Consider the following 23634-nt stretch of genomic DNA (forward strand, 5'->3'; position numbering starts at 1 on the left):
CCCTAAGAACAATATCTGACTCCTTCTTGAAAACGTTTTTAACTGCTTCCTGGGGCACAGAGTTTCAGCACCCCCCCCCCGAGTTTCACCCCCCCCCCCTCCCCCACTCCCTAGGGGAAGCAGTTTCTCCTCCTCTCGGTCCTAAATGGCCAACCCCATATTTTCAGACTGTGACCCCTGGTTCTAGACTCCCCTGTCATTGGAAACAACCTTCCTGTATCTACCCTGGCCAGTCTTGGTAGGATTTTATAGGTTTCTGAGTGATCCTCTTCATTCTTCCGAAACTCCAGTGAATAGTGTGCTAACTGATATGTCAGTCCTGCCAAACCCAGGAATCAGTCTCTGTCCATAACTGAAGTCTTGCATCCTTGGGACTATTTAGATTAGATTAGATTCCCTACAGTGCGGAAACAGACCCTTCGGCCCAACAAGTCCACACCGACCCTCTGAAGAGTAACCCACCCAGTCCCATTTTTCTCTGACTAATACACCATAACACGAAAGGCAATTTAGCATGGCCAATTCACCTGATCTGCACGTCTTTGGACTGTGGGAGGAAACCCACGCAGACACGGGGAGAATGTGCAAACTCCACACAGACAGTTGCCCGAGGCTGGAACCGAACCTGGGACCCTGGTGCTGTGAGGCAGCAGTGCTAACCACTGTGCCACTCTATTTCACGAAAATACGTGAATTGAATTGATGTAAAAATAGAGGAAGCGTCAAAATTACAACAGACCTAACTGTGAATGATCACACACTTTGACTGTTTTTTGATATTATTTTGTCAGAAATCTTTAAAACAAACTTTAGATTACTTACAGTGTGGAAACAGGCCCTTCGGCCCAACAAGTCCACACTGCCCCGCCGAAGCGTAACCCACCCATTCCCGTATATTTACCCCTTTACCTAACACTACAAGCAATTTAGCACGGCCAATTCACCTGACCTGCACATCTTTGGACTGTGGGAGGAAACCGGAGCACCCGGAGGAAACCCACACAGACACGGGGAGAATCTGCAAACTCCACACAGTCAGTCGCCTGAGTCGGGAATTGAACCCCGGTCTCTGGCGCTGTGAGGCAGCAGTGCTAACCACTGTGCCACCCACAAAGTTGTGTAGAATTAAGACAGTTTTTTAGTTACAGAGTTTTACAAAAATTTCTAATTGCACATTGAGACAATTTATCAGCTCAGCTCAGTTACTTAAAACCAATAATAGTTTTAGCCATTAAACCTGGTCCTTCAATCAAACATATTATCTATAACTGTGGTGTTACTAAACTACTCTCACAAGTTCATTTAGTGTATGATATTCTCTTTTGGTTAATAATTTGAAAGTGGAAAGTGAGGCTTAATCTCAACAGTGAAAACTTGGCTTTTGCTTCTCTTCATTTCTCAGCGTTTTTATTCTTATTGGGATTCAACCCTTACTGTCCTTAAATAAGCAAGGAAGCAGCCATTGAGGGTAGCATTAAAGTATTTCACATGGCTCTGGATCTGTGCCTGAGTGAGTTTATCCCAGTGATTAATCATTAATAATGATTGTTTCTGCAGATCAGTTTTGAGACTCCCTCACATGAAGTGAAGACTGTGTCCTTTGGTTTCTGCAGGCTCTGGACAAGGTAAACCACCACACAATGTCCTACATGGTTCATAATTCATTTCACCTCTATTTCCAGTGAGGAGATGTCTGGTTAGGCCTCAGTCCCAGCTCCGTTAGCTGAACAGCTGCTAAAATGTGTAGAGTTCAAATTCTGCACTGGCTTACATCACGGGAAAGGACTCTCCTTCTCAATCCTTCCCTTGCCTAAGGGTTTGGTGACCCTCAGGTTAAACCCCCACCAACAACCATCTCCCTGTAATGGGAAAGCAGCCCTATGGTCTGAGAAGACTGTGGTGATTTTACCCTACTGTCCTTAAATAATGTAAGCAAGGAAGTAGCCATTGAGGGTAACATAGTGGTAATGTAACTGGGTTAGAGCCCCAGAGAGTAATGGGGACATGGGTTCAAATCCCACCATGGAAGGATGGAAGAGGAGCTATTGCAAATAAGACCACAAGATATCCAAAGATATGCAGGTTAGGTGAATTGGCTATGCTAAATTACCTATAGTGTTAAGCTATGTGCAGGTAAAGTGTATTAGTCAGGGGTAAATGTGGAGTAATATGGTAAGGGAATGGTTCTGGGTGGGTTACTCTTCAGAGGGTGGGTGTGGACTTGGGCCAAATGGCCTATTTCCATACTGTAGGGATTCTATGATACTATGCTGTGTAATTCCAGAGATGTAGAGGAAAGGATAGCAAAGATAATTCTGGATAGGAGCGAGAGTAACAGGGTAGTTGTTATGGGGGTCTTTAACTTTCCAAATATTGACTGGGAATACTATAGTTTGAGTACTTTAAGAGGGTCAGTTTTTGACCAATGTGTGCAGGAGGGTTTCCTGACACAGTATGTAGACAGGCCAACAAGGGGCGAGGTCACATTGGATTTGGTACTGGGTAATGGACTTGACAAGGTGTTAGATTTGGAGATAGTTGAGCGCTTTGGTGGTAGTGACCACAATTTGGTTATGTTTACTTTAGAGATGGAAAGGAATTGGTAGGGCAAGAATTATTCCTGGGGGAAAGGCATTTATGATGTAATTAGGGAAGATTTAGGATGCATAGGATGGGGAAGGAAACTGCAGGGGTTGGGCACAAATGAAATGTGGAGCTTATTCAAGGAACAGCTACTGCGTGTCCTTGATAAGTATGTACCTGTCAGGCAGGGAGGAATAGGTCCAGTGAGGGAGCCGTGGTTTAGTAAAGAAGTTGAATCACCTGTCAAGAGGAAGAAGATGGCTTATGTTAAGATGAGATGTGAAGGCTCAGTTAGGGTGCTTGAGGGTTACAAGGTAGCCAGGAAAGACCTAAAGAGAGAGCTAAGAAGAGCCAGGAGGGGACATGAGAAGTCATTGGCAGGTAGGATTAAGGAAAACCCTAAAGCTTTCCAAACGTATATCAGGAATAAAAGAACATCTAGAGTAAGATTAGGGCCAATCAAGGACAGTAGTGGGAAGTTGTGTGTGGAATTGGCTTTGATCGTTGTGTCGTTATTGTCTACAGGAATAGTGCCTGAAGACTGGAGGATAGCAAAGGTTCAGGGAAGGGAGTAGAGAATACCCTGGTAATTATAGACCAGTGAGCCTTACTTCTGTTGTGGGTAAAGTGTTGGAAAAGGTTATAAGAGATACAATTTATAATCATCTAGAAAGTAATAAGTTGATTAGGGATAGTCAACATGGTTTTGTGAAGGGTAGGTCTTGCCTCATAAACCTTATTGAGTTCTTTGAGAAGGTGAACAAATAGGTGGATGAGGGTAAAGTGGTTGATGTGGTGTATATGGACTTCAGCAAGGTGTTTGATAAGGTTCCCCACCGTAGGCTATTGTACAAAATACAGAGGAATGGGATTGAGGGTGATGTGGCAGATTGGATCAGAAATTGGTTAGCTAAAAGAAGACATAGGGTGGTGGTTTATGGGAAATGTTCATCCTGGGGTTCAGTTACTGGTGGTGTACCACAAGGATCTATTTTGGGGCCACTGCAGTTTGTCATTTTTATAAATGACCTAGATGAGGGCATAGAAGGATGGATTAATACACTTGTGGATGACACTAAGGTCGGTGGAGTTGTGGATAATGCTGAAGGATGTTGCAGGTTACAGAGGGACATAGATAAGCTGCAGAGCTGGGCTGAGAGGTGGAAAATGGAGTTTAATGCGGAAAAGTGTGAGGTGATTCACTTTGGAAGGAGTAACAGGAATGCAGAATACTGGGCTAATGGCAAGTTTTTTGGCAGTGTAGATGAGCAGAGAGATCTGAGTGTCCATGTTCATAGATCCCTGAAAGTTGCCATGCAGGTTAATAGGGTTGTCAAGAAGGCATACAGTGTATTAGCTTTTATTAGTACAGGGATTGAATTTTGGTGTCAAGAGGTCATGTTGCAGCTGTACAAAACTCTGGTGCGGCCGAACTTGGAGTATTGTGTACAGTTCTGGTCACCGCATTATAGTAGGGATGTGGAAACTTTGGAAAGGGTCCAGAGGTGATTTATTGGAATGTTGACTGGTATGGAAGGAAGGTCTTATGAGGAAAGGCTGCGGTCCTTGAGGCTATTTTCGTTGGAGAGAAGAAGATTGAGAGGTGACTTAATAGAGACATATAAGATAATCAGAGGGTTAGATAGGGTGGACAGGGAGAGCCTTTTTCCAATTATGGTAACGGTGAGCAAGAAGGGACATAGCTTTAAATTGAGGGGTGATAGATATAGGACAGATGTCAGAAGTAGTTTCTTTACTCAGAGAGTAGTAGGGGTGTGGCACGCACTGCCTGGAACAGTAGTAGACTCGCAAACTTTGAGGGCACTCAAATGGTCATTGGCCAGGCATATGGATGTAAATGGAATAGTGTGGGTTTGATGGGCTTCAGATTAGTTCCACAGGTCGGCACAACATCAAGGCCAGAAGGGCCTATCCTGTGCTGTCACGTTGTATGTTCTGTGATGTAGGAACAGAATTAGGCCATTCAGCCCATTGAGTTTGCTCTGCCATTTAATCCTCAATCCCTTTGCGTTTGAGATTTCTGAAGCCTTTCCCTGTTTAGATTAGATTCCCTACAGTGTGGAAACAATTGTACACACAACAGCTGATAGAAGGTTGAACCTGTCTTGTGGAAATGGTAACCAATGCTTAACCAATTATACATTTTAAAACTGACATGGATAGCATTGTTGTTAGCCTAATTTATTAGAGGATGTGAGACAATGCAGAGCAGGCGTGGAGGGCTAAGGGTCCTACTTTTCATTTATGTTTTCAATCTTTGTCAAACAGGCCTCTGCTGTAGTATTGTGTAGAATTCTGTGATCCACACTTTATAAAGGATATCCAGGCATTAGAGAGCGAGTGCAGAACTAACCAGAAGACATAGATTGGCAAAAGAATGTGAGGTCAATGAGGGAATATAGGAACACAAGAAATAGGAGCAATTGGCCAAATCCACTTCCCAAGTCCACTTCCCCATTTAAAACAGAAGCATTGGTGTACGTTAACACCACCTTACGGCCCAGTCCCCATATCCCACCACAGAACAAAAATCTACCTCTCTCAGTCTTAAATGTTTTCACTGCTGGAGTAACCCATAAACAGCTGGGGTAGAGAATTCCAAGTAATTTTTCCTCAGCCAGTCTGAATTGGTTGGTTCCTTCTCTTGGTCTGGCGTTCAATATTCCCTGAGCAGCAGCACCAATCTCTCCACAACTACCCTGTTAACCCCCACTACAGAACCTGAGGCTTGAATCAGATCATCGCTCATTCTTCGGAAACTCTGGAGAAATGGTTTCTTCCTCAGTGAGTTGTGATCTGGGATGCACTGCCACAAAGGTTGGCTGAAACAGATTCAATAATAACCTCCAGAAGGGAGATTGGACTTGGGAAGGAAACTTTACAAGGTGACCAAGGAGCAAGGGAATGGTGACTAACAGGGGGCGAGCTCACAGAGCCAAATGGCCAATCCCAATGGTGTCATAAAGGGTGGCACAGTGACAAAGTGGCTAGCACTGCTGCCTCACAGCGCTAGAGACCCCAGGTTCAATTCCTGTCTTGGGCAACTGACTGTGTGGAGTTTGCACATTCTCCCCGTGTCTGCGTGGGTTTCCTCCGGGTTCTCTGGTTTCCTCCCACAGTCCAAAAATGTGCAGGTCAGGTGGATTGGCCATGCTAAATTGCCCGTAGTGTTAGGTGAAGGGGTAAATGTAGAGGGAATGGGTCTGGGTGGGTTGCTCTTTGGAGGGTCAGTGTGGACTTGTTAGGCCGAAGGGCCTGTTTCCACACTGTAAGTAATCTAATCTAGTTTCTGTGATCAGAACAGCCAAGGCCAAGGTTATTGAGAGGTGGTAATGTGTAATCCCACCTATTATGAATGGTTGATGATTTCTTGAGCAATTGTTAACGAATAATCTGTCTTTTCTCTTTAATAGGACACCATCATGCTGTTCTCGTTTCTGTGCCTCCTTGCAGCTTTCACTGCAGCTCTGAAACCTTCCATCAAGTCTTGTTCCAGGGACCAGAATAACCTGAACTGTGTGAATCGCAATTTTACCGAGATCCCCCAAGTGCCAACAGACGTCATCAAGCTCAACTTAATCCACAACAGAATCAGGCTTATTGAAGAGACATCATTTTCTCAGTCACTAGCTCAGCTACAGATTCTCTTAATTGGATTACAGACAGAGCCGCCAATGCGTGTTGGAGCAAGAGCGTTTACCAATCTTCCCAATCTGATTTACCTCGATCTGGGAGGAAATAAAGAATTAGACCTGGACATGGAGGCATTTGCTGGGCTACACAAACTGGAAATCCTTTATCTTGACTACAACGGTCTGACTGACTCAATCCTGCAACGCGGATATTTTAAATATTTAACCTCACTGCACACCCTCATTCTTGATGGAAACAATATAAAACAAATCATACCAGATTCAACATTTTCTAACCTGAACGCTTTGAGCAATGTTCATTTTAAGGCAAATGACATTCATCAGATTTGTCAGGGTGATCTGGACAATGTCCGACCGAGGTATTTTAAAACATTCAGCATCTCCTCAAACAGGCTCTTGTACAAAAGTGAAAGCTTTGATTGGAATCAGTGCGGCAATCCTTTCAAGGACATATTGCTGTACACGTTGGACATTTCAGGAATTGCCCTTAATGTCCAGCAGCTAGAGAAGATGTTTATAGCTATGAAAGGAACACTTATTATCCACCTGAAGATGCAATACCTGTCCACCGTTGGTAGTTCATTTGGTTTTCATAACATAGAAGACCCAAACAAGCAGACACTGGTTGGTCTCAGTGACAGTTCGCTCCTGAATCTGGATATGTCCCACGGGTCCATCTTTACACTTGCAACCCAAGTATTTTCACACTTACCTTCCTTGCAGGTGCTTACATTATCTTTCAACAAGATCAATCAGATTGAAAAGAACGCATTCTTTGGCCTTGACTCCCTTCTCCAGTTAAACCTTTCCTTCAATCTACTGGGGGAGATCTACTCATCGACCTTCGAAGGTCTGAGGAATGTCACCTTAATTGATTTGCAACACAACCACATTGGAATCATTCAGCACGATTCGTTCCATGGACTGGATCAGCTGACCACATTGAATCTTCGGGACAATGCACTCTCGGTTATTTCTGGCTTTCACTATCTCCCAAAAATGACTTATTTCTTAGTGGGTCTGAACCGACTCACAACAGTTTATGGCCTGGAGGCAGTTTCCATGAGCACCTTTCTTGATTTCTCGAACAATGCTTTTACCAACCTCAATGTTTTCTATACGATCATGACCCTTCCTTTTGTGAAGCATCTTTTGTTGAGGGAAAACCGTATCTCGATGTGCACGCCTGGCCGGACTGATATCATTCCAAAAAACAACCAGTTAATCCACCTGGACCTGTCAAGTAACTTCCTCGAGTTGGTCTGGATATCGAAGCAGTGCTGGGAAGTGTTCCATAACCTGGCTAACCTAACTGTTCTTCTTCTCAACCAAAACTATCTCACCCAGCTGCCCCAAGATATTTTTAAAGGTTTGGATTCTCTGAAGAGACTCAACTTATCATCGAACTCTCTGTCCCAGCTCAGTCAGGACCTGTTTCCCGGCTCTCTTGAAATTCTCGACCTATCTAAAAACCGCCTTGTCTCACCCAGTCCAGATGTGTTCAGTTTTGTGAGTCACTTGGACTTGAGGGATAACCAATTCATCTGCGAGTGTAGTCTCAGGGTCTTTATCGAATGGCTAAATAGCACTGAGGTGGACTTGGCAAAACCATTAACAGATATGTACTGTGTGTCTCCAGAAAATTTACAAGGGGTACCTCTTATTTTTCTAAACACTGATGAGTGTGACGAAGATGCTAAGGTAGAGGCAATACAATTTGCTCTCTTTGTCGTCTTCACGACCATGTTACTGATTATCATCTCTTGTGTTCTTCTCTACAATCACGGCAGAGGTTTGTTCTTCATCTGGTACAAGAGAACAACAAACAAGATCATTAATGGTCAGAGGGCAGATGGGGAAGAGAAGGACTACAGGTTTGATGCATACCTCTGTTTCAGCAGGAATGACATTGAGTGGGTGAAGAATTCCCTCCTGCAGTTCTTGGACTCTCAGTTCAATGAGAAGAGCAGGCTTCAAATGTGCTTTGAAGACCGTGACTTCATTCCTGGGGAGGATCATATTACAAACATACGTGACGCCATCTGGAGCAGTAAGAAAACAGTCTGCATTGTGACCAGGCAGTTCCTGAAGGACGGCTGGTGTGTGGAAGCCTTCAATATCGCACAGAGTCGCCTTTTCCATGAACTGAGGGAAGTGATGGTTGTGTTGGTTGTTGGTAGGCTCCCTGATTACCAGCTGATGAAGTACCAGCCCATCAGGGCGTACATCCAGAACAGGCAGTACATGCGCTGGCCAGAAGACCCACAGGACCACGAGTGGATCTTAGACAGACTGACCGATCAAATTTCACAAGAGGCCAGAAGGAAAACAGAGAAACCTTTCAGCCGCCTGAATTTCTTCAGAAGGAATAAGGCAAATGACAACATCGGGTTGCAACAGATTGCGACAGTGGCAAGATAAGCAATCCTGTTCATTGTCTGCAGGAGATAGTGGCTGCATGCCAACTGCGAGATTAAACTCCATCTCCTTTACAATGGCTCTTCCATCCTCTGGACAGTAAAGTGCACCATCAATAGGTGACCGCGGCTTCAACACGTGTCTGCTGTAACATAACGACTACCTCAACAAATGTGCTTCAGTAAGATCCAGGTCAGGCAGCCTGCTCTCAACCTCCCAGTACCCTCTGAGTTACAGCCCCACCCAGCTCCCCACCTCGACAGAGACCAGGAGAAGAACAGACGCCCAACTCATTTCATATCCTTCTTGTTAAACTGTCTCAGCCTTCAGCCCCAATTCCATCAGACAGGTACTCCAACTTAAATAAAACAAGGAACTGTGGGAGGCTGGAGACCTGAAACAAAGGCAGAAATTACTGGAGAAATTCACCAGCTCTGGCAGCATCTGTGGGAAGGAAGTACAGTTTGAACATTTCAGGTCCAATTCTGAGAACGAGTCACTGCTTCCTTCCCACAGATGCTGAGTTTCTGCAGTAAGTTGTGTGCTATTCCAAATTAGCCATTCAGACAGTCTGTACTGTCAGGGCACTGCCAGGGGCACTGTCAAGGGCACTGCCATTCAGACAGTCTGTACTGTCAGGGCACTGCCAGGGGTACTGTCAGGGACACTGCCAGAGGCACTGCTAGGGGCACTGCCAGAGACACTGTCAGGAACACTGTCAGGGGCACTACCAGGGGCACTGCCAAAGACACTGTCAGGAACACTGTCAGGAAAACTGTCAGGGGCACTGCCAGTGGCACCGCCAGAGACACTGTCAGGAACACTGCCACGGGCACTGTCAGAGGCACTGCCAGTGGCACCGCCAGAGACACTGTCAGGAACACTGCCACGGGCACTGTCAGAGGCACTGTCAGGAACACTGTCTGGGGCACTACCAGCGGCACTGCCAGAGACACTGTCAGGAACACTGCCAGGGGCACTGCCAGAGACACAGTCAGGAACACTGTCAGGAAAACTGTCAGGGGCACTGCCAGAGACACTGTCAGGAACACTGCCAGAGACACTGTCAGGAACACTGTCTGGGGCACTACCAGCGGCACTGCCAGAGACACTGTCAGGAACACTGCCAGGGGCACTGCCAGAGACACAGTCAGGAACACTGCCAGCGGCACTGCCAGAGACACTGTCAGGAACACTGCCAGGGGCACTGCCAGAGACACCGTCAGAGACACTGTCAGGAACACTGCCAGGGGCACTGTCAGGAACACTGTCTGGGGCACTACCAGTCAGACAGTCTGTACTGTCAGGGGCACTGCCATTCAGACAGTCTGTACTGTCAGGGGCACTGCCATTCAGACAGTCTGTACTGTCAGGGGCACTGCCCTGTACTGTCAGGGCACTGTCAGGGGCACTGTCAGGGGCACTGCCATTCAGACAGTCTGTACTGTAAGGGCACTGCCAGGGGCACTGTCAGGGGCACTGCCATTCAGTCAGTCTGTACTGTCAGGGCACTGTCAGGGGCACTGTCAGGGGCACTGCCATTCAGACAGTCTGTACTGTCAGGGGCACTGTCAGGGGCACTGCCATTCAGACAGTCTGTACTGTCAGGGCACTGCTACGGGCACTGCCAGGTGCACTTCCAGGGCACTGCCATTCAGACAGTCTGTACTGTCAGGGGCACTGCCATTCAGACAGTCTGTACTGTCAGGGCACTGCTACGGGCACTGCTAGGTGCACTTCCAGGGCACTGCCATTCAGACAGTCTGTACTGTCAGGGGCACTGCCAGGGGCACTGCCAGGGGTACTGTCAGGGGCACTGCCAGGGGCACTGTCAGGGACACTGCCACAGGCACTGTCAGGAACACTGCCAGGGGCACTGTCAGGGACACTGTCAGGGGCACTGCCACGGGCACTGTGAGGGACACTGTCAGGGGCACTGCCACGGGCACTGTCAGGGACACTGTCAGGTGCACTGCCACGGGCACTGCCAGGGGCACTGCTAGGGGCACTGCTAGGGGCACTGTCAGGGGCACTTCCAGGGGCACTGCCACAGGCACTGCCAGGGACACTGTCAGGGGCACTGCCAGGGGCACTGCCACGGGCACTGCTAGGGGCACTGCTAGGGGCAATGCCAGGGGCACTGCTAGGGGCACTGTCAGGGGCATTGCTAGGGGCACTGCTAGGGGCACTGCCACAGGCACTGTCAGGGGCACTGCTGGGGCACTGTCAGGGGCACTGCTGGGGCACTGTCAGGGGCACTGCCAGGGGCACTGTCAGGGGCATTGCTAGGGGCACTGCTAGGGGCACTGTCACAGGCACTGCTGGGGGCACTGCTAGGGGCACTGTCACAGGCACTGTCAGGGGCACTGCCAGGGCTAATGCGAGTGGCACTGTCAGGGGCAATGCTAGGGGCACTGCCGGGGCACTGTCACAGGTACAGTCAGGGGCACTGCCAGGGGCACTGTCACAGGTACAGTCAGGGGCACTGCCACAGGCAATGCCAGGGGCACTTCCATAGGCACTGTCAGGGGCACTGTCACGGACACTGTCAGGGGCACTGTCAGGGACACTGTCAGGAGCACTGCCACAGGCACTGCTAGGGGCACTGTCAGGGGCACTGCCAGGGGCACTGTCAGGGACACTGCCACAGGCACTGTCAGGGACACTGCCAGAAGCATGGCCACAGGCACTGCCAGGGGCACTGTCAGAGGCACTGCCCGGGGCACTGTCAGGGGCACTGCCGCAGGCACTGTCAGGGGCACTGCCACAGGCACTGTCAGGGGCACTGCGAGGGGCACTGCCACAGGCACTGTCAGGGGCACTGTCAGGAACACTGCCGGGGCACTGCCACAGGCACTGTCAGGGGCACTGCTAGCGGCACTGTCAGGGGCACTGTCAGGGGCAATGTCAGGAACACTGCCACGGGCACTGCCACAGGCACTGTCAGGGGCACTGTCGGGGCACTGTCAGGAACACTGCCAGGGGCACTGTCAGGGGCACAGCCACAGGCACTGTCAGGGGCACTGCCACAGGCACTGTCAGGGGAACTGTCAGGGGCACTGCCACAGGCACTGTCAGGGGAACTGCCAGGGGCACTGTCAGGGGTACTGCCACAGGCACTGTCAGGAAAAAAGCCAGGGGCACTGTCAGGGGCACTGTCAGGGGCACTGTCAGGGGCACTGTCGGGGCACTGCAAGGGGCACTGTCAGGGGCACTGCTGGGGCACTGTCAGGGGCACTGCTCGGGGCACTGTCAGGGGCATTGCTAGGGGCACTGCTAGGGGCACTGTCACAGGCACTGTCAGGGGCACTGCGAGGGGCACTGTCAGGGGCAATGCTAGGGGCACTGCCAGGGGCACTGTCACAGGCACTGTCAGGGGCACTGTCAGGGGCACTGCCACAGGCACTGTCAGGGGAACTGCCACAGGCACTGTCAGGGGAACTGCCAGGGGCACTGTCAGGGGTACTGCCACAGGCACTGTCAGGAAAAAAGCCAGGGGCACTGTCAGGGGCACTGCTAGGGGCACTGTCAGAGGCACTGCCACAGGCACTGTAAGGAACACTGCCAAGGGCACTGCCACAGGCACTGTCAGGGACACTGCCAGGGGCAGAGACACTGTCAGGGGCACTGCTATGGGCACTGCCAGAGACACTGTCAGGAACACTGCCGGGGCACTGCCAGAGACACTGTCAGGGGCACTGCCAGTGGCACTGTCAGAGGCACTGCCAGGAACACTGCCAGGGGCACTGTCAGAGACACTGTCAGGAACACTGCCAGGGGCACTGTCAGGAACACTGCCAGGGGCACTGCCAGAGACACTGTCAGGAACACTGCCAGCGGCACTGCCAGGGGCACTGCCAGAGACACTGTCAGGAACACTGTCAGGGGGACTGTCAGGAACACTGCCAGGGGCACTGCCAGAGACACAGTCAGGAACACTGCCAGGGGCACTGTCAGAGACACTGTCAGGAACACTGCCAGGGGCACTGCCAGAGTCACTGTCAGGAACACTGCCAGGGGCACTGTCAGAGACACTGTCAGGAACACTGCCAGGGGCACTGTCAGAGAAAATGTCAGAAACACTGCCAGGGGCACTGCCAGAGACACTGTCAGAAACACTGCCAGCGGCACTGCCAGGGTCACTGCCAGAGACACCGTCAGGAACACTGTCAGGGGCACTGTCAGGAACACTGCCAGGGGCACTGCCAGAGACACTGTCAGGAACACTGCCAGGGGCACTGCCGGAGTCACTGCCAGTGAGGTGGAAGAACAGCTGGCCTGTAGCAGTAGACAAACACATAGCGTGTGGGAAGGTGATCTTGTGATCTATTGGGTAGCCTCTGAGCCAATAGCTGTGGGTTCTAGTCCACCTCCAGGTTAAGGAAGATGCCGTTACAAGTCAGAGACACTGTCAGGAACACTGCCAGGGGCACTGCCAGAGTCACTGCCAGTGAGGTGGAAGAACAGCTGGCCTGTAGCAGTGGACAAACACATAGCGTGTGGTAAGGTGATCTTGTGATCTATTGGGTAGCCTCTGAGCCAATAGCTGTGGGTTCTAGTCCACCTCCAGGTTTGGGCGGTTAAGGAAGATGCCATTACAACTCAGATTGTTTGGGGAGGGGTTGGTTGGCTTGCTAGCCAGAGCAGATCAGACCATGACCATCAGCCTGGGGTTTGATCTGGCTCAGGGATGGCTTCAACACTAGTTCTCCCGGCCCTCCTTGGTTCCTATGCTGTCGGTTGCACTGTGTTTTAGGCAGAAAACGGAAGATGCCCAGACACTCCATAGGAGCCAGGGTCCATTTTATCATTTCAATTGATCAGTGGAGATGTTGAGAGCATGTGGAGAATTTATTACCTAAAAAAGCACAGATATCACCAAATGGAACAATCCATTTTGCCCAACCCATCCACATGGGGGGTGATCTGCTCCATGAGCAGTAATGACTAATCCTATGTGCCTGTTCCCAAATCTCATATTCACCATTCCTTTGGTCACACACATAACTGATTCTTAACTACTGACACCATCCTCCTTTCAACACTGACTCTAGGACAGCATTCCCACAGTCTGGAACCTTCTGTGTATAAAATACAATAAGAATCTCTTCTATCCTGGGGCTGAAATCTTGTATTTCCTGGCTCTGGTTTTAGTAAGTTGCAAACAAACGCTCAGATCCCCAGGGACTCTTCGCCATTCCATTGAACCAGAGCTGATCTGACTGGAACCTCAGATCCACGTCCCCATCTTCTACATCCATAACCTTTCACCCCTTACTTAACATGAATCTGTCCAGCAAAGGCATAAAAGTATTCAAGGCCTTTTCTTCCACCATCTTTTCAGGAGGATCATTCCTAAGACTCGTGATCGTCTGAGAGAAAAACCATTTCACCTCATCTCTGTTTTGAATAGATGGCCACTGGTTTTTCAACGATGATCTGCAGTTTGAGATTCTCCAACAAGAGGAAGAATCCTTTCCACACCCACCCTGTCGAGACACCTCCCCCGCCCGCCCCAGGATCTTATATGTTCTAACCTCCAGCAGATACAAGCTTTGCCTGAATGACTTCTCCCCACAAGATACCTGCCCATTCCAGTCTTCTCTGACCTTCTGAAACCATTCCCACTTTTTGTAAATAAGATAACTAACACTGTGCGCTGTATTCTATACATGCTCTCACTAAATCTCTGTATAACTGAAGCATAACCTCCCAGCCTCTGTATTCCATTTCCCTTCATGATAAATGAGAGCATTCTATTAGTTTTCCTACTTACTTGCTGTTCCTGCACACTAACCTCTTTTCAGCAAAACAACCAGATACCTCTGCAACTCAGAGCTCTGTAATCTCGAACCTTTCAGATAATATGCTTCTTTTTACGTTCCTGCCAAAGTGGAGAATTTCACATCTTCCCACATGATACACCATTTGCCAGTCTCCTTTGCCCCTTCACTTTACTGATCAGTATCTTTTTGCAGCTTCTTGTCCTCTTCGTGACTTACTTCCCAAACTATCAGTGTGTCATTTTCTGATTGCAACCAGACCATCCAGCCCTTCCCCACCAAGTCATTCCTCTGAATGGTGAACGATTGAGAAGGTGTTACATTCATTATCTTCTAAAGTAAAGGACCTTTCCTGAATTAAGAGAGTTTTGGAAAATGAGAGCCAATGTGTCGACGATCTCACTAACCACTTCCTTTAAGACCCTTGTCAGCCCAAAGCTCCAACAATTCATTCTCAATCACTGAAATCTACTCGGTCCCAGTCTTTGATAATTGTAGATACCTCTTGTTCAATTGTTCCATTCCTCTGCTTTAATGAAGTCAGCTTGTCTTTAAGTCTATGTTTTAATTTCCTTACCGTCAGCAGTTTCCTCCCTGCTATACCTTCCCCATTGCTTTACCATCTCTCCTGTAGTGTGGAGACCTTAAACTGCACCCAGGACTCTGACTGTGGTTTTAACTCAGGGTCAGTACTGATTCAGTGCTTTATCCTCACTTTTATGTTTTATAACCCCTACCATAATGAATCAAACTCATAATTCCATTAAAAACTTGGGTCTTGTTTCTGCAGTTGGTTTAGAGTCAGAATTGTACAGTAAAGAAGGAGGCAATTCGACCCATTGTGTCTGTACCAGCTCCTGAAAGCCTATTCAGCCGGGGCCATTCTCCAGCCCAATCACCATAGCCCTCTACATTCATCACTTTCAAATATATATCCAGCTCTCATATGGAAGCCACCTGCACCACGCTCCCAGGCAGCTAATTCCAAATTCTAACCATTCTGAGTAAAGAAGTTTCCTTTCATCTCACTTCTATGTGACATTCTGGAAATTGTGACCCCTGGTCACTGCTATCATAGTAATGTTGTGTGTTATAGAATGAATCATAGAATTCATACAGAGTGGAAACAGGCCCTTCGGCCCAAAAGGTCCACACCGACCCTCTGAAGAGTAACCCATCCAGACCCATTCCCCTACCCCGTATTTACCCCTGACTAATGCACCTAACCTACACATCCCTGAACACTGTGGGCAATTCAGCATGGCCAATTCACCTAACCTGCACATCTGTGGACTGAGGGAGGAAACCTACGCAGACACAGGGAGGATGTGCAAACTCCACACAGACAGTCGCCCGAGGCTGGAATTGAACCTGGATCCCTGGGGTTGTGAGACAACAACGCTAACCACTGAGCCACCGTGTTGCCCCTGTGTTGGGAGTCATGCTTGAGTGAAACTGAGGAAGATCCTTTTTTACTGTCACCATCTCCCTCTCGTTTCTGCAGCCACTCCATCTCTCAGACAAGCAACTAGGAGGCAGCGCCTTCAGATAATGTTCCATCTGTGCTTCTGGGAGTGTGTCTGCTACTTTCCCTCTCTCTACATCTGCCCAGGTCAGCTCTTACTATGGGCCCACCATACTGCTCCCTGCATCATGTTGGTTTTCCCAGTGTCAGTTAGTGTCCCATTCCAGTGAGACAGAGCAATGGGTTCCCTCCTCTGTGTGGTCTGGGTGAGTTGCCCAGCTGTGCTGAAGAGGTTTAATGCCACGATTGTAAGACTGTGAAACATTCTGTGTTGTGTGTGATTGTACTGTGAGTGATCCCCTGCTTCACTTCCCCTTTGTTCAAGACTTATTATATTGATTTACCAAAGTGGACTATGTTGGAATTTGGAGAAAGTGAGGACGGCAGATGCTGGAGATCAGAGCTGAAAATGTGGTGCTGGAAAAGCGCAGCAGGTCAGGCAGCATCCAAGGAGCAGGAGAATCGACGTTTTGGGCATAAGCCCTTCTTCAGGAATGAGGAGGGTGTGCCAAGAGGCTAAGATAAAAGGTAGGGAGGAGGGACTTGGGGGAGGGCCCTCCAACAAACATGGTCCACAAATGAAATATCAATCCAAATGTAATCCTTTTGGTTTTTAAATGTAGGTAGAAAATGGGAACATTTTTTATATCCTGCTTTTGTATGTTATATATCTTTTTATATCCTACAATAAACATGGTTATATTTTACTGAATAAAAAATGTGAACATTGTAACAAGCTTTCTTGTGAAATCCTGCACCAGACATTGTGTTCCTGTTAAGGCTGTGTGTGACTGGTATGTAGCCATGACCTCCCACGTTGTACAAGTCAGTGATGATGTGGCATAGCAGCAGGTGATTAGGGTGAACTGAGTGTTTGGGGAAGGTAGAGGCATAGTGATATTATCACTGGACTAATGTTTCAAAGACCCAGGCTCAAGCCTGGACATGGGTTCAGATTCCACCAGAGTAGTGACATTTGAAATGTGGAATTGAAAACTCACTGAATGGGTGACTATGAAGCCATTGTCGATTGTCACAAAACCCCATCTGATTCTGCTTTTCGACGTCCTGTAATTACCCCGTCTGGCCTGCGTGATCCACAGCAATGTCGTTAATGCTAAACTGCCCTCTGAAATGATCTAACAAGCCACTGAGTTCAAGGGCAAATAGGGACGGGTAATAAGTGCACCTCGTGAATGAATGAAGACAAATGATTGACTGTCCAACAGCCTCTATTAGGAAGGGGAGCGACTTAGAGAAAAGGTACAGCAGCAATTCCAGTTGAGGAGTGAATGGGGGAAGACCTGTCTGAAAAATGCTTTTGCAACCATGAAAAGGATCATAGACCTTCGAGGACAGCAGTGTCTATGGGTCACTGTCACAAATGTCCTAATAAAGCCCCAACATCACTCAACATTGGGAAAGTTACAGCAAATCCACATTCACCATACTAATGTGCAATGTTCATCAGATACTGAGAATTGTCCATAAAGCAGTCCTCAGTTGCTGTACCTTATGTTCATGGGCTCAAGGCCTCCTCTCCAAGCCTGTATCCATGGCAACGGATTCCATAATGTTATCAGGGCTAATCTTACATAGCAATCTGGTGATTACATGGTCACTACTAGATGAGTTTTTGTTTTAATTCCTGATTATATATAGAATTCATATTGTATCACCCAGCATAGTGGGATACAAACCCTGCCCGAGACTATTAGCCTGCGTCTCTGGATATGTCCATTGACATTACCATTATCGCAAGTACCTCCCCATTCTGAGCACAAATGGAATATTGTCATTTGTTGCAAGTAGAACAGAATATAACAGAAGAGTACTTTTCCTGCAGCTGTACAGGGCGTTGGTGAGGCCACCAACTGTGTCCAGGTTCATCTCCTCATTTTCAACATAATATAATTGCTTTTGAAGCAGCTCTGAGAAAGTTCATTTGACCCAGTCCTGGGATGAAGGGCTTTTCTTGTGAAGAAAGATGGAACAGGTTTGGGCAAAAAACCCCAAAGAACTGCAGGCCCTGGAAAGCAGAAACACAAACAGAAGTTGCTGGAAAACCCCAGCAGGTTTAGCAGCGTTGTGGAGGATGGAACAGGTTTGGCTTAAACCCACTAGAGTTTAGATGAAAGAGAGGTCTCATTGGAACATTTAAGATCGTGAACAGACGTGACAGAGTGGATATCTGGAGGAGAATAAAGCTTGGAACATAATTAAATAATCTCCCTTTTAAGATATAAACCAGAAGAAGTTTTGACTGAGTGTTGTTAGTGTATGCAACCCTCTTCCCCAGAAGGCAGTGTAGACTGAGTTAGGTTGCCTCTTGATTGACAGGAATGTGAAGCCTCATGGGGTCAGACAGGAAATTGGGGCTAGGACACCAGTCAAAGCAGGCATGGTCTTCCACAAAGGGCCAAGTGGCCCACTCTGATTTCATGTGGAACTCGCTACTACAGGGAGTGGTTAAAGTGAATAGTACAGCATTTACAGGGAAGCTGGGCAAGCTTGTGAGGGAGAAGGAGGATAGATTCAGAGGAGGAAGAATGCTCGAGTGGAGCATTAATCCCAGCGTGGCCCAGAGGAGTGGAAAGACCAGCTCCTCAATAAGCCACATTGAGAAGCTCCAATAACATTCTCCTAGTCATTTTTGAAGTGATCCTTCTATTAGACTGCAAATCAGTGAAGCCAAGTTACTGGTCTACATAGATATTGCAGAAAGTTTTCACAGACATAAAGATAACCTTTCCTCCAGCGTATGATTTGTTGAATCTTTTCTACTGATGATTGCATTGCTCTTGCTGGTCACTTTACCTACCTAGTGATATAGTCGCATGAGAAACATTTCAGAGAAGCTTCACGAGTCTGGTTCCTGGGATAAAGGAGCTTTGTCACATGGAAACAATCAACAGGTTGGGCTGGGACCCAATAGAGTTTAGAAGATAATCTATTGAAACATATAAGGTGCTGAGGAGATGTGGCGGGTTGATACTGAGAGAATTTGTTCTCCTTGTGGTGGAGTCAAAAACTCGGGGGTCAGAGTTTAGAAAAGGATCATTCATCTCAGGCTGAGGTATGAGGAATTACTTTGGAGGTGTGTAAGGCTGTGCGAATCTCTTCCTCAGAGAACAGTGAGGCAGGATCACTGAATCTAACAAAGGCTGAGTTAGACAGCTTATTCCTGCTCCGATTTCTTCTGTCATGTCTAATTCAAATGGTTCCAGGAACAGATGGAATTTAATCCCTGATAGTGTGAGGTGCTGCATTTACAGAGGTCTAATTAGGGAATGATATACATAACGAATGGTAAGTTCCTGGGGAGTACTGAGGAACAAAGAGACCTTGATGTGTAAGTCCATCGATCCCTGAAAGTGGCAGCACAGGTAGACAGGGCAGTGAAGAAGGTATATGGGATGATTGCCTTCATGTAGAATATGGGAACAAGGAAGTCTTGTTCGAATTTTATAAAACATTCGTTAGGCCACTGTTGGGGGTACTGCGTGCACTTCTGGTTGCCACACTATCAGAAAGACGTGATTGGACCGGAGAGGGTGCAGAGGAGATTCACCACGATGTCGCATGGGATGGAAAGTCTCAGTTATGAGGAGGGATTGGATAGACTGGGATTGTTTTCCCTGGAGTAGAGGAGACTGAGAGGGGATCTAATTGAGGGATACAACATTAGTAGATTGTGAGAATCTTTTCCCCTGGCATGAATTTTTAAGACCAGAGGACATCAGTTTGGGGGGGGGGGGGGGTGTGATCTGAGGAATTTCTTTCACTCAAAGGGTGGTAGAAATGTGGAGCGTGCTGCCTGAGAGAGATGGAGATATGGGCCAGGAGCAGGCAGGTTCACTTTGGGATTATGTTCAGCATAGACTGGTTGGAGTGAAGGGTTTGTTTCTGTGCTGTATGACTCCATGAGTGACCCTCCAACAATATGGAGGAACAGCGGAGTGCTCCTGTATCTCAGTGTGACACCAGGCTGGGCGGTGTATATGCTGAAGCTGAACACAGCCTGATAAAGAGGGAACTACACAGTGAGTAACTTGGAGGGGCACTTGCAAACAGCAGCTGTCAATCCAAGATGCAGACAGCCCGGAGGTGACAAAATGTAACAGAGCTCAGGCAGCTGGCTCCATCCGTCCCCCTCCCATTCTCTGCATCAGCATGGACTGTGGGAAGGGAACACAGTCATTATCTCCTGGCCTGCTCTCACTTGCAGCCAAACACAATGGCAAAAGATAGGCTTCAGCACCTCACCACAGGCCGTACCTGGCCCAGGGCGGGTGCAGAAAGGAATTAGGGGATTGCAACTCGATTTAAACTAGATCCAGTCTGACATTTTGCTTCCACATCAACAGAATAATGGAGCTGGGGTAAGGATTCAGGCTAAGAGTCTTCCAGGGTCTGAATCTAACTGTGCAACTACTCTGTTCTGCACTATAAGAATCAAGTGTATCCTCAGCTCCACCCTTGGGTAATGGTGAACTCACAAAGTGAGGGGATAATCATAATGTTGCATTGGCCTCAAAGTACTGAGGGTAGGCTGAGTATATTTAGCCAGTCTGCCTGCTCTCGATGGCTGTAGAGTCACTCTGGACACTCCCTGGGAATGTGGGAAGCAGCTGATTGGGGATTCAGTGTAACTTCTATTATTATCACTTGGCTATGAATCCAGAGGCCCAGGTAATGTCCTGGAGACCCTGGTTTAAATCTTACCATGGTAGATGCTAGAAATTTAAGGGTCCAATGATGACCATGAATCCATTGTCAATTGTCAGAAAAACCCATCTCATTCACTAATATCCTTAGGAGGGTAATCTGCCAACCTGACCTGGTCTGACCTTCATGTGACTCCAGACCCACAGCAATGTGCTTGACTCTTAACTGCCCTCTGGGCAATTAGGGATGGGCAATAAATGCTGGGCCAGCCAGTGACACCCACATCCCACAAATGAAGAAATCAAAAGAAAGAGCCAGTTTAGTTGAAGAAGCCAGTGATGAGTTCCATCCTGTTTCACCTAAATTAAGGGTCTGACCCCTCAGCCTGATTAGTGACTGAGGCATGGACTGTTGCAATGTTTAATCTGCATCGAGGGGCCAAACTCAGCCTCTCTGTCCTGTTTGTCTCCAGGGGCTTATTTAGCCAAAAGTTAAGAACCAGACACAGATTATTTGACCTGACGGAAAATGTTTTTACACAGGTACTGCACGTGGATAAAACTGACCCTCAATGAATTTGTCCAAACTACCATATCCTCTCAGTCTGAGCTAGTGAGCTTTGTGTTCAGAGGCACTGTTTATCCAGAGGCTGGTTAGAATGTGAAACTCTGTCAAAATGGTTGGTTAGAGTGAGTAAGACTGGTGCATTCAAGGGCAAACTAGGTGAATGTGTGAGAGGGAAAGAATAGAAAGATATATTGATGGGTCTCCATGTGGAGGATTGTAAGAAATAGAAATACCAGAATAAGGCAAAATACTGCAGAGGCTGGGCATCTGAAACTAACACATGCTGGAGAAACTCAGAGTTAACATTTCCAGTCTGGCTTCCAGGCTCTTTCAGAGTTGCTGTTTCACCAGCATTCTCTGTGTAAATACCAGACCACAAAACAACCTTTCCATTTCTAACCCATTAATCTCTGGAGAATCTTATAGGTTTCAATAAGGTCATCTCTCATCATTCTCTATTCAAACCAGTGCAGGCCTAATCTACTCAATGTCTCTTAAGGCAGCTCTCCCATGTCCAGAGTCAGTCCAGTGAACCTTCCCTGGTCTGTAGCCAATGTCAGTGTACCTTTCCTTAGACAAGAGCATTAAATCTATTCACAGCTCTGGTCTGTCTAGTGCCTTGTATTGGTTTAACAAAACCTCCATGGCTTCAGACACCCTTTCCTTTGGACTAAAGGCTAGCACTGGCTGCCTGAAATTGGATGCTAGCTTTTTGTGATTCATGAACAAGGATTCTCAAATCTCTCGGTTCTGAAGCTGTTTGCAGTTTTTCTTCCTTTAAATAATATTCAGCTTCCCTTTTTCCTGCCAAAATGCATAACCTCCCATTTCCCCACAATAAATTCCATCTGCCAGGGTTTTGTCCCATTCACTTAAACCTGTCTCTATCTCGATCAACTGCCACATTGGAGAAAGTACATTCACTTTCCTCATCCAAGTCATTAACCCTTTTTTTAGACAATTATGGCCCCTGTACTGATTCGGACGCATACCATTAGTTTTAAACCGTTCCATCAGAAAAAGAAGCATTTTTCACCCTAAACTCAACAGGGTGTTTTTTGTTCAGAAATAGCAGTGATCATAGGCCTCATTTTCCCACAACATTCAAAAGCCGAGTTGTCCAAAAGCAGGATGAGATAGGAGAACATTTTCATGATGATGTTCAGAACATTTCCCTCTGAGGATTGTTTTGGTTTGGAATTCAGTTCCCAGATGACATGAGGGTTAGTCAATGAGTACATTTTAAGGCTGGGTTAGATTTACCCCCTTATATTGTCAGGAATAGAGATGGAGATGGAGGTAAGGTCACCGTCAGGTCAGCCATGATCCCCCTGAATAGCAGAATGGGCTCGAGGGGCCAAATGGCCTCTTCCTGCTCTTTGTTCATAACTTCCCAGGACTGTGTGGGAGGTCTGTCTGTCTGTGTAGGGGGCACTGTCTGTGTGGGATGGTCTCTGTCAGTTTGGAAGGGAACTAGTCTGTGTAGAAAAGCCTAGTCTGTGTGGGAGGGTCTAGTCTGTTTGGGAGGGTCTAGTCTGTGTGGGAGGGTCTAGTCTGTGTGGGAGGGTCTAATCTGTGTGAGAGGGTCTAGTCTGTTTGGGAGGGTCTAGTCTGTGTGGGAGGGTCTAGTCTGTGTAAGAGGGTCTAGTCTGTGTAAGAGGGTCTAGTCTGTGTGGGATGGTCTCTGTCAGTTTGGAAGGGAACTAGTCTGTGTAGAAAAGCCTAGTCTGTGTGGGAGGGTCTAGTCTGTGTGGGAGGGTCCAGTCTGTGTGGGAGGGTCTAGTCTGTGTGAGGGGGCCTATTCTGTTGGGTGGTCTCTGTGAGGGTGGGTCATTGTAAGTCTGTTGAAAAGAGATACTCTTTCTGTGTTTTTGACTTTCTGTGAGGGAGGTGTAAAGGTCTAGAGTTTGTATATAGAATCTCTACCGTATGAAATGGGACATTTGGCCCATCGAGTCACACACCAAATTTCCGAAGAGCAACCCACCCAAACTTGGTCCCCACCTTATCGCTGTAAGACTGCCTGACCAGGGTTTTAGTCTGAATGTGGTAGGGCTCCTCAATCTGACCATTTTGTTAGAGGTTCAGACTATCTGTTTGACAGTGGTGGGGAACTCAGTCTGATGGTGAGAGGGCTGGGACTCACTGCAGGAGGGGTTCAGACTGTTTGCTTGGCTGTGTTGGGAGCTCAGTCTGACTGTGGTGGGAAGTCAGTGTCAGGCATTCAGCCTGGTGTGGGAGGGACTCGGACTTTGGCAGAAGTCTGACTGTGAAGGCACAGCAAGGATTCCAAGCATGTGACAGGAAGGGAATTGGGAATCAGGATTGTGACTGTAGGAGAGTGGCTGTACGTGGGACTCTGGAACTGTATTAGCTGGGACTCCATTTTATAGGAATGACTTTGCATGTAGGAGGG

At 47.7% G+C, this 23634-nt stretch overlaps 1 protein-coding gene across 1 annotated transcript; it reads left to right on the top strand.

Moving 5' to 3' along the window:
* Window positions 1-1499: 1499 nt before the first annotated feature.
* LOC122547751 (toll-like receptor 5) lies at window positions 1500-9523 on the top strand. The gene is made up of 2 exons (XM_043686334.1): window positions 1500-1625; window positions 6018-9523. Exon 2 carries the CDS (start codon window positions 6027-6029, stop codon window positions 8676-8678), a length of 2652 nt encoding a protein of 883 aa, XP_043542269.1. The 5' UTR covers window positions 1500-1625; window positions 6018-6026; the 3' UTR covers window positions 8679-9523.
* The last annotated feature ends 14111 nt before the right edge of the window (window positions 9524-23634 follow it).

The sequence above is a fragment of the Chiloscyllium plagiosum genome, unplaced genomic scaffold, assembly GCF_004010195.1.
Source record: "Chiloscyllium plagiosum isolate BGI_BamShark_2017 unplaced genomic scaffold, ASM401019v2 scaf_2408, whole genome shotgun sequence".
Taxonomy (NCBI): Eukaryota; Metazoa; Chordata; class Chondrichthyes; order Orectolobiformes; family Hemiscylliidae; genus Chiloscyllium; species Chiloscyllium plagiosum.

What these genes read in the sequence shown, in the direction of transcription:
- LOC122547751 (XM_043686334.1), top strand. Translation starts at nt 6,027, where the DNA reads ATGCTGTTCTCGTTTCTGTGCCTCCTTGCAGCTTTCACTGCAGCTCTG.